Raw genomic sequence first — 11,856 nt, 5'->3', positions numbered from 1 at the left:
ACACTTATTTCAAAAATTGTCCTTGATGGACTTATTTTGGGAAGCAGACAGAAAATTGTTTGACTTCTGGCTCAATCTGGCCATATATCAAAATTTATTTTCTTTAATTTTATAAAGTCAAGTCAGCTTGTACAAATTTTTTAATTTTTAAATTAAAAACACATATTTTTGAAATTTTTCTAAAATTTTTATTAAAACTAAAAAGAGTGATTCATTTTTTGCATCATCAGGTGCATTACGATGGTTAACCAAATCATTAGTAATCCTCATAATTTCATCTTGTGAGCAAAAATGTTCACCTGACGTGGATATCTCTACTGCTTTATGTAAGACCCGTAGAATTCAATTAATTAATAAATGCGGGAGGGGAAATAATTATGACATTAAATTATGGCTGGTATGACGTGGAAGAGTACTAGCTCAAATGGTTGAGAGTACTTTGATTGTGTGAGAGGACTTGGGTTCAAGTCCTATGTATGCTAACTTTTGTGTTATTGTTTTATTATTTCAATATATGAAAACATGTTCTGTTATGATATGATGTCTGAATTATGATTGTTAGCATGAAACATGATTGGTTGAATTGGTTATGCACTTGAGTAGTGACTAAGGGGTCATGGGTTCAAACCTTGGAAATTCTAAATGGAACTTATGTTTATGGCGGAATTGAGGAAATTCAAGGGTGGCCATTGGTGATCAAAGGGGAACCTTACAATTGTCAAGCTTAAGCGAAGGAGAACCAGGTTAGGGGAGCTGAACCTCGTCTTATATCGTTTATTGTATAATTATATGATTTGAAGTATGTGTGTTTTGCTGAATTTGTATTATCGGATTGAAAATGCTGGGTTCTGGAAATTTTCCAGAAACCGCCTGGCGGGCTGTTCATAACCGCCAGGCGGCGCATGCAGAGTTCGCCTATTCTGGGTTCCTGGGAAGGAACCGGCTGGCGGTACATACCCGACCGCCAGGCGACACATGTTAATTTCCCTAATTCTGGAATTTTAGTATGAACTTCCTGGCAGTGATGAACAACCGCCAGGCGACGCGAGTAAATGTTAACGGTTTTGGGATATTCTGGGTTCAGGGGTGAGTATAACTGGATGAAAATGTAGTGGTAAGTGTTAGGGGTTGATATGGCAAGTGTTTTAATGATTTGTAGTGTAATTGAAGTCGTAAATTGATGGAACAGTGTACATGAACTCTAGTGTTGAATGTTGGGATACCAATAGTTATGATTCGAAATTGGATACTGGTGAATTGCAGTGGGATTAATTGATCATTATATTTGAGTCTGAATTGCCCTGAATGTGTTGGTATATGAGCAGAGACTGAGGGAGATTCGCATAGAAGGAAGAATGGTGAAGTTAGAGGTGCTGGGAAGAATCTAGAAATACCTAGATGGCATGCACCGCCTGGCGGCACGGGGTTTGCCGCCAGGCGTCGACGCAGACATTATAACCAGGTTGGATGAAACAAATGTTGAAGAGCTAAGGGTCTGTTCTGGAAAGAATTGGTTCAGTATGGTGGAATTAGGGTTGGGAAATCCATGGGTCATGAGCTGTTTTTCTACCTTGATTGTGGTCAAGTATGTTGGGTAGGTTTTTATGAATTAACGAGCTCAAGAAAGGCTTGAGATGTTGAACTAATTTTTCTGATGTGGGTATTAGTAATTTGGTTAGCTTGGGTTCATGATAATGCTTGAAATAAAGTCTTAGAATAGGGACAGTTGGAATTGGGAACATAATTGGTTGGAGTACATTGTGGTTGGCCTAAGTCTTAGGAAATAATGTGTTGTGGGTATATGCTGTATATTTGGTACTAGAAATCTAGTAGTGTTGAGAAAGAAATTTGAGATAGAGAACATAAATTTTCCCGCGCTTTGGGAAAATGAGGTTATTCATAAATACGATGATTTTATATATTTAATTGTTTTATTTAATAAACCAGTAATATCCTGACGGGATGTTACACTTTATCATTAACCAAGCTAGTTGCAGTAATGGATGCTTCAACTGCATCTTCGAATATCATTGGTTTTTCAACTTGACTTGGTTCCTCCATTGTATTATTCTCAGAACTTGGCTCTTGAAAAGGATCATGTGTATTCATATCCTCATCAACAAATATAACTTTATATTCATATTCATATTGAGCATTATCAACATATCCATCAGTAGATATGTCAGTGTGAGAAACTCTAATTCCTTCATCCGCATGATCAACAACATCTTTAGTAAAATTAATATGTCCGTTAGTAGACATATTAGTATGCACATCTATGATTACATCAATATATCCATTAGTAGATATATCAATGTAATGTGATTCCGGTATTGGTTGATCTAACATTTGAATGTTGTACTATTTCGCATCAGTTTTAAATTGTTTCATCCTTTGATTCATGCTCTTTAACATTATCATTTCATCCTTTTGCTCAACTATCGTCTTTATAAGCTTGTCTAAAGTGGCCCACCTAGCTTTGTCATTCATTAACTGATTTAAATCAACAAACATTTGTTCTGCTCTAATTGCCAACTTTAAAAACATCTCTTCTATGTGTTGATGAAGTATTCTAAATTTGCAGTTTCAATAAATCCCATATGGCATTGGAGGGTGGAATTAACAAATACAAGTAATTATATAAAGTTGTTGTTACTTGCATCCTCCATCATGTTGTATAATACCTGATCACTTTTATACCACTCTTGCTCAATATCTTTGATCAGCTCGCAACCTTTCATCTTTGAACTCTAGTTTCTCTTTTATCAATTAATAAGACAACTTCCCCATAGGATGGTTCATTGGTTCCTGGAACTTTTTGTTGTGGTGCATGTTGTTGTTGTTGAGAACCAAATGGAACATATGATGGCTAGCATGAATACTCAAAATATGGTTGTTGCTCATGGTATGGTTGTTGCTCATATTCCAAAAAGGATGATCTAGGATATAGATCATATAGTTGACGTATGGTTAACCCACTTATATTAGGTGCATTAGCAGGTGTGATAATTGGTTGTTGATAACCATATGGATCATGTGGTCAGTGGTGAAACATGGAAAAAAAACTTAGGGGTGCCAAATTATATTTTTTTAAATTCATTATATGCAACTCTGAGAGTTTTAGATAGTTGTTTTTCATATTCTTTAATTTTTGGATTCTCGTGAAAATTTTCAAGTTTGATTGATGTACATGAATAAATCTTCTTCTTAAAAAAATCAATTATTTTACTCTTTATCATAATTTTCCCAATATAAATTTACAACCTCTCTCCTATTTACAAAGTATGAATTTGTCACCACCTAATATACAATAGACAAATTTATCACATGCAAGAGGAAAACATATACTTAAAAAAGTACAAAATAAACTAATTCGATAGAATAAATTAATTGATCTAAAATATTCTTTAACTCATCAATTTTACTGTGTTACAGTTTTATTTTGAAAAAGAAGTGATATTAAAAGTAAAAATTGAGATAAAAAGAAGATATAGAGATACAAAAAGAAAAATGAAAAAAAAAGAGAGAAAGTATGTATGATATTTTAAGAAAAACTTAAAAAATTAATATAAATAATATAAGAATATATAAATAAATAATTTAAATATATATAACAAATTAAATAAAAAAAATTGGGGAGCCGAGGCTCCCCTATGTCATGCGGAAGGTTTGCTTGTGGATGGCAATCACAGTTCATTTGAAAATGACACTATTGATTATTTTCATATGAAAAACTACTTTGTATTTTTGAAAGAGGTTTTCTGAAAAAGAAATAAGTTGATAGCTTGTTGAGTAGACTTCTAGGAAAGAGAGGTGTGTCTCAATGGACAACTTAAGTACCTTGTCTTTTCTTAGCCAAAGTGTTCCCCCAACTAGTTTCACAAATTTTCCAACAAAAATCCTAAAAAAAAAATTATGCTTAAAAAATTTAAATAACTAATGAAAACAAAATAAATGTTAGAAAAAAAAATAAAGAAAAAGATGTTAGCGATAAACAAAGATAACAAAAAAAAAATAAAATGATAAAAGTTCTAACAGTGTTCCCCAGCAACGGTGCCAAATTTGATAACGTTGTCGTGAAGCGATAAAATTAATATTACTTAGCTGTAACAACTTCAGTATTGTTAAGAAAGTAGCCAAAAAATTAGTATGGGTAAAGTCAACCCTTAGTCGTCTTTATATAGGCCTTGATTGAACTTGAATCTTATATTTTCTGTTGCTAAAGTCTCTCAAATATCTTTTAAAATAAAGATAAAGATAAATATTATTATAAAAATATTTATAGTGATTATGAATATTTAAAAATATTTGGAGAGATATGGTGATTTTATCTATTACTACAATATCTTCCAAATAATTAACAGATTTATCATTTCTAAAAATATCTGGAAGATATTCTCGGTTGATATTATCTTATTAAAATACATAAATAATTTGCAACAACTAAATCTTGCTCAACATTCCAATTCAGCCCCTACGCTCTTGTAGTCCAAATTTGCAGGGAAATCCCAATATATCAATAATTGCATCTTAACCCTTTTTTATTTGACAAACATTGACTAGCTTTGACTAAACTTTGACCATCTTTGATTGTACATTGAGAGGCTGACATGTGGCAGCATATGGTTGGCTAGATTTGTAAGTGGAATGATGACATAACATGATTTTGGCTTGATTTTTTAACTCTTAACAATTCAATTTTACACCTTTAATGAACCAATTTTAACTTTAGTTGTACCAACAAACATTAGAATATCCAAGAATATTTTATGCAACTAAAGTCACTTTTTAATACAATTTTATCGTACAAGTTCAATAAACCCAATTATCATAATTGTCAATTAAGACATTCTTTAAAGAACAAAAAATTAATTAAATACCCATAATTAAACATTAAATGAGGGCATAAATATGAACTCATCAGTCACTAAAAGGTCATGACTCAATTTGGGTGATTGTTCACAGGTTGACAAAGTGTGCTCATTTTTTGCGTATTAATCAGAAGTGGTCGATAGATAAATTGGCAGAGTTATATATTAGGAAGATTATCAAGTTACATTGGATACCAATCCGTATAATTTCAGATCGTGATCCAAGGCTTACTTTGAGGTTTTGGCAGAGATTGTAGGAATCTCTAGGTACGCAATTAAGGATGAGTATAGCATACCATCCTCAAATGGATGGACAGTCTGAAAGGACTATTGAGTATTTGGAGGATTTGTTAAGCGCTTGCATATTAGATGATTTAGGATGTTGGAGTGAGATCTTACCTTTAGTGTAGTTCACATATAGTGATAGTTATCACTCTAGCATTAGAAAATGCAGAACGCTATGATGCAATATGAGTATAGGGTGTGAAAGATTTTGGTACATTTGATATCAAAATATGTTAAAGGTCTTGGAAATTGTAAGATGATGAAAAAAAATTATATCGAAGAAAACTTGGTAAACAAATGGCAAGTGCGCAAATCGTTAACATAATATTAAAATTTGTTCACGGATAAATTCATTGGTTGTGGAAGAACCCATAAGCCACTTGTGGAACTCGCCGATTTGCATTTTATATTCTCGAGCTAAATCCACAGGTTGTGGAAAATCCATGGTCACTTGTGGAACTTGTTGTTTTGTTGTTGTTATTTCTTTTAACATGGTGTTGTTGCTTATTTAAAAGTTATTGTTGTTTATGTATTATTTTGGTGCATAATTCTTGGGTGAATTATATGTTAAAGTCCTTATGTTTAAGGAAATGATGATTGGGTTATGATATTAGTTGATGTATGGTTAATGTTATAATGATTGATGTTTGATCATGATAATATAGCGTTATGCTTTCATGCGAAAGTAATAAAAGGTAACTCTGTGTAATTGTATTGGAGGTGCACTTCGTCGGGGCTCTCGATAAGAGTAATAAGAAGTTATGCACTTCACCAGGGCTCTTGATATGAGTAATGTGAAGTTGTGCATTTCGTTGAGGCTCTTCATAAGAGTAATGGGAAGTTGCACACTTTGTCAGGGCTCTTGATTGAGTAATGGGAAGTTGTATATTTTGTTGGGTCTCGTTATGAGAGTAATGGGAAATAGCATCTTTGGTTAGTTGCGTACCAGAATAGGTTGTATACTTTGCTAGGGATCACTATGAGAGTAATGGGAAATGGCATCTTTGGTTAGTTGCATACGAGAATAGGTTGCATACTTCGCCAAGGCTCATTATGAGAGTAATGGGAAGTGGCATCTTGGTTATAGTTGCGTACGAGAATTAGTTGGATGGTTAGTTATTGAGAGAATGCCATACCTTTGATATTACTCGTGGTAATATGTTGAGGATTGCATGTTTGGTTACGAGAACATGTGATGGGTTGTTAACTTGGTTAAGTTTATGCATATCTTGTGATAATGCAAGGTGAGTTATATGTGGGTAACACATTGTTTCATGATGTTTTATTGGTTAGCCTACCCTTGCTTTTGTGTGTTGTTTGTGGTTGTGCGATGATCGTATAACGTGTGTGTTATACCGGAGCAGGTGTTGGTGTAGATTCTAGTGGAGAGGCATAGTTATGAGGAGTTCATGGGAAAACTTTATGGGAGTTTTTATGAAAAGAATTTGGAAGTGTTTGCTTTTGAATAAGGAAAATGTAGTAGTTTGAATGAGTTTTGAACTTGAAATGACTTGTAATGAGTTTCGATTTTGACGACTTAAACTGGTTTGGTGTATTTTACTAATGCTTTATATCAAATAATATAGTTTTTTTAGATGATTTATTTTTTGGCAAGTGGTTGTTGAAAAAATGCTGTGAAGTTTCCTATTTAATAGGTGGTATCAGAGTTTGCTATTTTGGAGTTTTGGCAATTATAAAATTACATGTGGCATCTCGTAAATGGGTTGAGCCGATAGGGGAATGCCTTGTTTGAAGCTCGAGATGGGCTGAGCCGATCCAGACTATGGGTTGTGACAGGTCGGACCGGGCCGATGATTAAGACGGATTGCGCTGGGTTGACTTTTAAGATGGGTTGACCTGGACAGACAGTTGAGACAAGCCATGTCGGGCCGACGAACAAGACAAGTCGGCCTGGCCCGATGACCAAGATGGGTCAGGCCAGGTTGACAACTAAGTTGGGCCGGTCCGAGCCAAGGACCTAAAAATTTTAGTAATAATATTTAAAAGTAATATATTTTTCATGTTTAATAATAAAACCTATTGGTTGGCTCTATCAATAGGGACTTTTTGGCCCTGTTGACATTTTTGGCCAAACCCACATGAACTAGGCCAAATTTACAACTCTAATAATATCCATGGGTTGGTTTTGACCCACCGGACTTTTTCGGTGGGGAGCTTTTTTTGCCGTGTAATTTTTTGGTTCCAACCCAAATAGCCTAGGCGAAATTTACAACTCTAATAATAGCCCATTTCAAAGTCTAAACTACACCTAAAATATTTTCAAACATTTTCTAATTTCATTATCTATTAGTTGTTATAATTGTTAATTTTAAAATAATTAAGAAAATTAAAATTGCTTGTAAGATCATGACTATATTCGAGAAAAAAATAGTTGAAAGCGGAAAATTGAAAAAGTTACGTGCCTTGTACATAACTAAAAACTTGAATAAAAAACTTATAAATATAAATGGTTAAAATTATATATTTAAATTATACATAAAAGAAATAGAATCAAGGTACAAAACGAGAAATAGAATTAAACTTTGTCTCATTTAGTCTTCAACAAAGGAGGAAGCTATTGCGCTTATTATGTTGAAGCAAAAGCAGACTTCCTGGATTTGTAACAAACCTAAACAGGTAACAGATCATCGAACTGCAACTATCTGTATTTCACAATGCAGTATCTTTTGCGAGGATTTTTAATGAAATACTATTTGCTAAAAGGTAAAAGAATTGACAGAAGCAACAACGAGAAAATTCACATTACATTTTTCTTTCTAAATCTAATGAGGGAGTTTTTCTTTGGCGCAGGCTCCTTTTCTAAGTCATTTGATTCACGACATATCAGATAGACAACTGTTCTCTTGACTAGCAATCCATGACCAAAAATCACAAAAATCTCCACCTTGTCTCCTGATCCTAAATTTGATATTATACCCTCCCAATCTTTATCATTAAAGATAATTACCGTGCCATGGTTGTGTATCTGTAATGTGTGCTTTGTATAATTAACAATTAAGACGCTTCTGAGACATTCAGTTGTCAGAATTTCAGGGGTTGATAAATAAACGACACATAAAGCCATTCCCTTCAATACACGGTTCTGAGGCACAGTGAAAGAAACAGAATTTCCCTTACCCCTATGCGCCAACCAATAAGGATCATTGTCACTTGGGAGAGAAATATCACATGACTCACTGCTTCCAAATCCCTGTACCGTTAGATAAATAATGGCATGTTTAGTTAAACAAAAAATGTAATACATGATTAAAACAAATCTGGTTAATAGTTTTAGTTTGTATATATCACCATCATTTCTATACGGATTTAGAATGCCGGTCTGTTTTTGTCTCCCTTAGTTTATATTTCGTCGATCATTGGAAATAAAACAATCATGGAAGCTAGTAAAGCTAGAAAGTGGAAATTAATTTGCTAGTACTTAGTAAGCATAATCACTTGGTTGGTTGGTTATTAAAATCAGATAATTTTAAAAGGTAATGAACAAAGTGAAAGCTAGAGAAGAACCTCAGAAATTCTATCACTGACAGCATTAAAGAAATCTTTGCATCTTCCAACACCAATCAAAGAAGACTTGAGGTGATGCTTTGAAGTTCCTGAGTTTGTAATATTTGCTCCATATTCAATCAGAATAGTTTCTACTTGCTTAGATAGTTGTAACTCGGTATCACATTGCACCAAAACACTACGAAGATTTGCAAGGCTGCTAAGCAATGGCACAAAATCATCCCAACTATTATCTTCCATATCCATGCAAAACGAATGTTTATAAGACAGATTATTCATTGTTGGTGACATCCAAGACCGAATGATAGAAGGAAAGAGATTATGTGATAACCCCTCAAGTCCACATAAGGATATATATCCACTGCTTTTTGAGCTTACCATTGAAAAAGGCAATTGCTTCACAACTGTATTTTCAGCAATTAGAGTTATCAAGGATTCCATTTGCATTACATCTTGTTCCAATAGGTCAATTTTTGAACAACCAGAAAGAATGAGAGTTTGTAAAGTTGTCAACTCAAATATCTCTCTTGGGAGATTGCTTAGACTTGTACAGTCCTTCAAATTCAGCAGTGTAAGATAGCAAAGACATCCAATAGAATGGTGTACTTCGTGCAAACCTGGACAATCTTTGAGAATGAGTTGTTCAAGACGTGGTAGTCCGATAAAGTCGGGGGTTTTTGTCAAGTACTTGGAGTGACTAAGATTAAGAACTTTTAGCCAAAGCAAAACCTTCAAGAAGATAGTTTTTGGATAAAATATTAGCAAAGAAAATGAAAAAATAAAATAGTTATAAGTGGAATCAAATACTATTTCTATTTTAAGATGGGTTTTAAAAGAATATGATATGTAAGAAAAAAACCTGGGGTTGTTTCCAAACGAATCGAAGAAGACTGTGTTTTAAATCAATGGCTATTGCATCATGGTGATAAAAGTTATTAGGTAGGAATTCTGAAGGAAACCCTCGCAAACTGGCCCATCTCAATTTCTTAGAAACGTACCCAGAATCTCCAGTGAGTTTCAACATATTCTTGATGTGTTTGTTTCCTTTAAAGGACAAGGTTTTAAGCCATCTGTGTTGGTTAAAAATAGTTTCTCAGGCAATCCTTGAATGACTTTTGCTCTCTGTGATGAAAATAGCTAAGAAAAACAAATATATTGCACATTAGAAAGCAATCACTTCCAAAAATAAGTTTCAAAACCATAGATTAAGATTGTTCTTACAGTATTCTCTGACAGTGCATATTCTGCATCACTATCATACCACATTCGACTGTTCTTCCCATGTTCCTTTCCTGAAATTTCACGAATAATTCCGCTTCCCATATCTCGTAGCAAAGGATGTATTCCAAATTTGTTGTTCTTTCTAACTTTTATGAGGTTACGTTCTATGAGAACTCTTATTCCACTATTAGGGTCAACTCCACAGCCATTCAACATTTTCTTAACATAGGCTCTGCCTTTACCAACAAAGAAACAACATGCATCAAGGAATAAATCTTTTTCGATTTTATTCGGTAAACTGTCGAAGCTTATTTTCAATATCAGTGGAACAATATACATTAAGGAATAAATCTTATTGTCTAATCTTAACAACACTGTATTCCATTCTTCTTTCGTCCTTTCAAATAAACAAGCTCCAATGAGTTCAAGGGCAAGAGGTAGTCCTCCACAATAAGTAACTACTGTTTTTGCAAGGTCACTGTATTCTTCATTTGGTTTTGCTTCTCGAAATGCATGCCAACTAAAAAGCTCAAGAGACTCATTTGCATTCATTAGATTTATCCGAAAGATAGAATCAATTTGATGCTTCCTCAGTAGCTCTTCATCTTTCGTTGTGATGATTATTACAGTTCCTTTACCGAACCATGCACAACATTTCCTTAGGTCGAATAATGGATAGTACTCATTGATCATATCGTCAAGTACAATGAGCATCCTTTTCCCATGAAGTCTTTGCTGAATCATACCTGTTCCCATCTCAACGCTATGATCAATCTTCACCTTTATTTTTAGGACGTCTGAAAGAAGTTGTTCTTGTAAATAAATGCACCCTCTTGTTCGATTGACTTCTGAAATATCTTCAATGAAACTTTTCTCCGTAAATGTACCATGAATTTGATTGTAAATGGCTTTGGCAAGGGTGGTTTTACCGGATCCTTCCATTCCACATATCCCTATCCTACACACTTCCATGGATTTATTTTTGATAGTTCCAATCACATCTTGCACGTGGGATTGTAATCTAACTGGAAAGTTAGTAACAGACAGGACTGGTAAATTAAGAACGCTCTTAACAATTGTGTCCACTAGTTCAGCATCACTCCTTCAAGTTCAATAACAATTATAGAAGAAGTCATTTAACAACAAAGTTAAATCACAAGCTTAAAATCTAGTTGATTAAGAGTGTGATTTACCTGTGATTGCTCTCGTCCCATCCAAAGAAATTCGCAACTTTGGTGAGTGCGTGGCTCCACCTGGACATGCCATGCTCTAGTTGTTGTTCTGAAAATGTTTGGTGTGCAGTTGCTTTAAAGGCTTTTCCAAAATCACCCTTCTGAAGGCGTACATCAGATGGCTGAATTTCGTAATATACGGGAAGAACATGTCGGGAATAAGTTTCGTGCCAGTCAATTATTTGTTGAAGCTGATGAAGACACCAAGCAGATTCAGAATAAGTTTTGGTGAAAACAACAATTGCAACCCGACAGAGATGGAGGATAGGTTGTTGGATGTCCTTTGGCTGCACTGCATTCTGGTGGTGAAGGAAAGTGGTGAGTCCATTAGCAGAGAGGGCAGAATCGAGATGAGAAACAAATTTCTTGCCGATGTCTTCGATTTCACTGAAGTTGATGAGCACATCGTACTTTCGTTGCCGTTTGGATGATGAAGTCGCCAATTCCATGGAAGGAATTGAAGAAGTCACGAAGTTTTAGAAGAGAAAGCAATAATGCAACACAGTCAGACACACGATCTTTACATACCCATCACAGAAACTTTTTTACTTTAACATTTGAGAAATTAGACCAACAGCCACTAAAAATCATAGAAAATATATAATATATTACACTAATAACTATGAACATTTTCAGATTACAATCTGTATTTTTAAAGATACTTATAACTTTCCTTTTGCTTTGAAAACCATCTCTCTGTAAAAGCATAAGCCATGCATCTT

At 34.2% G+C, this 11,856-nt stretch overlaps 1 protein-coding gene across 1 annotated transcript; it reads right to left on the bottom strand.

Moving 5' to 3' along the window:
* Positions 1-7,673: 7,673 nt before the first annotated feature.
* Positions 7,674-11,618, bottom strand: LOC114167455 (TMV resistance protein N-like). Its single transcript, XM_085668336.1, has 6 exons — positions 11,096-11,618; positions 9,903-11,004; positions 9,792-9,818; positions 9,541-9,759; positions 8,682-9,410; positions 7,674-8,367 (listed from the first exon to the last, which is right to left on the bottom strand). The coding sequence occupies exons 1-6, from the start codon at positions 11,581-11,583 to the stop codon at positions 7,915-7,917; spliced, it is 3,018 nt and encodes a 1,005-aa protein (XP_085524462.1). The 5' UTR covers positions 11,584-11,618; the 3' UTR covers positions 7,674-7,914.
* Between the last annotated feature and the right edge of the window lie 238 nt (positions 11,619-11,856).

This window comes from Vigna unguiculata, chromosome 10 (genome assembly GCF_037176805.1).
Source record: "Vigna unguiculata cultivar grain cowpea cultivar isolate G323 ecotype 2 chromosome 10, ASM3717680v1, whole genome shotgun sequence".
NCBI lineage: Eukaryota > Viridiplantae > Streptophyta > Magnoliopsida > Fabales > Fabaceae > Vigna > Vigna unguiculata.
Note: the sequence above shows the minus strand (reverse complement) of the source record. Positions and strands in the feature narration are given on the sequence as shown.

Excerpts from the sequence above, each read along its gene's own strand:
- LOC114167455 (XM_085668336.1), bottom strand. The coding sequence starts at position 11,583 with ATGGAATTGGCGACTTCATCATCCAAACGGCAACGAAAGTACGATGTG. Across the intron at positions 9,819-9,902 it reads ATGCACTGTCAGAGAATACT|CTATTTTCATCACAGAGAGC; the intron begins GTAAGAACAATC and ends TGTTTTTCTTAG. Across the intron at positions 9,411-9,540 it reads TCGTTTGGAAACAACCCCAG|GTTTTGCTTTGGCTAAAAGT; the intron begins GTTTTTTTCTTA and ends ATCTTCTTGAAG.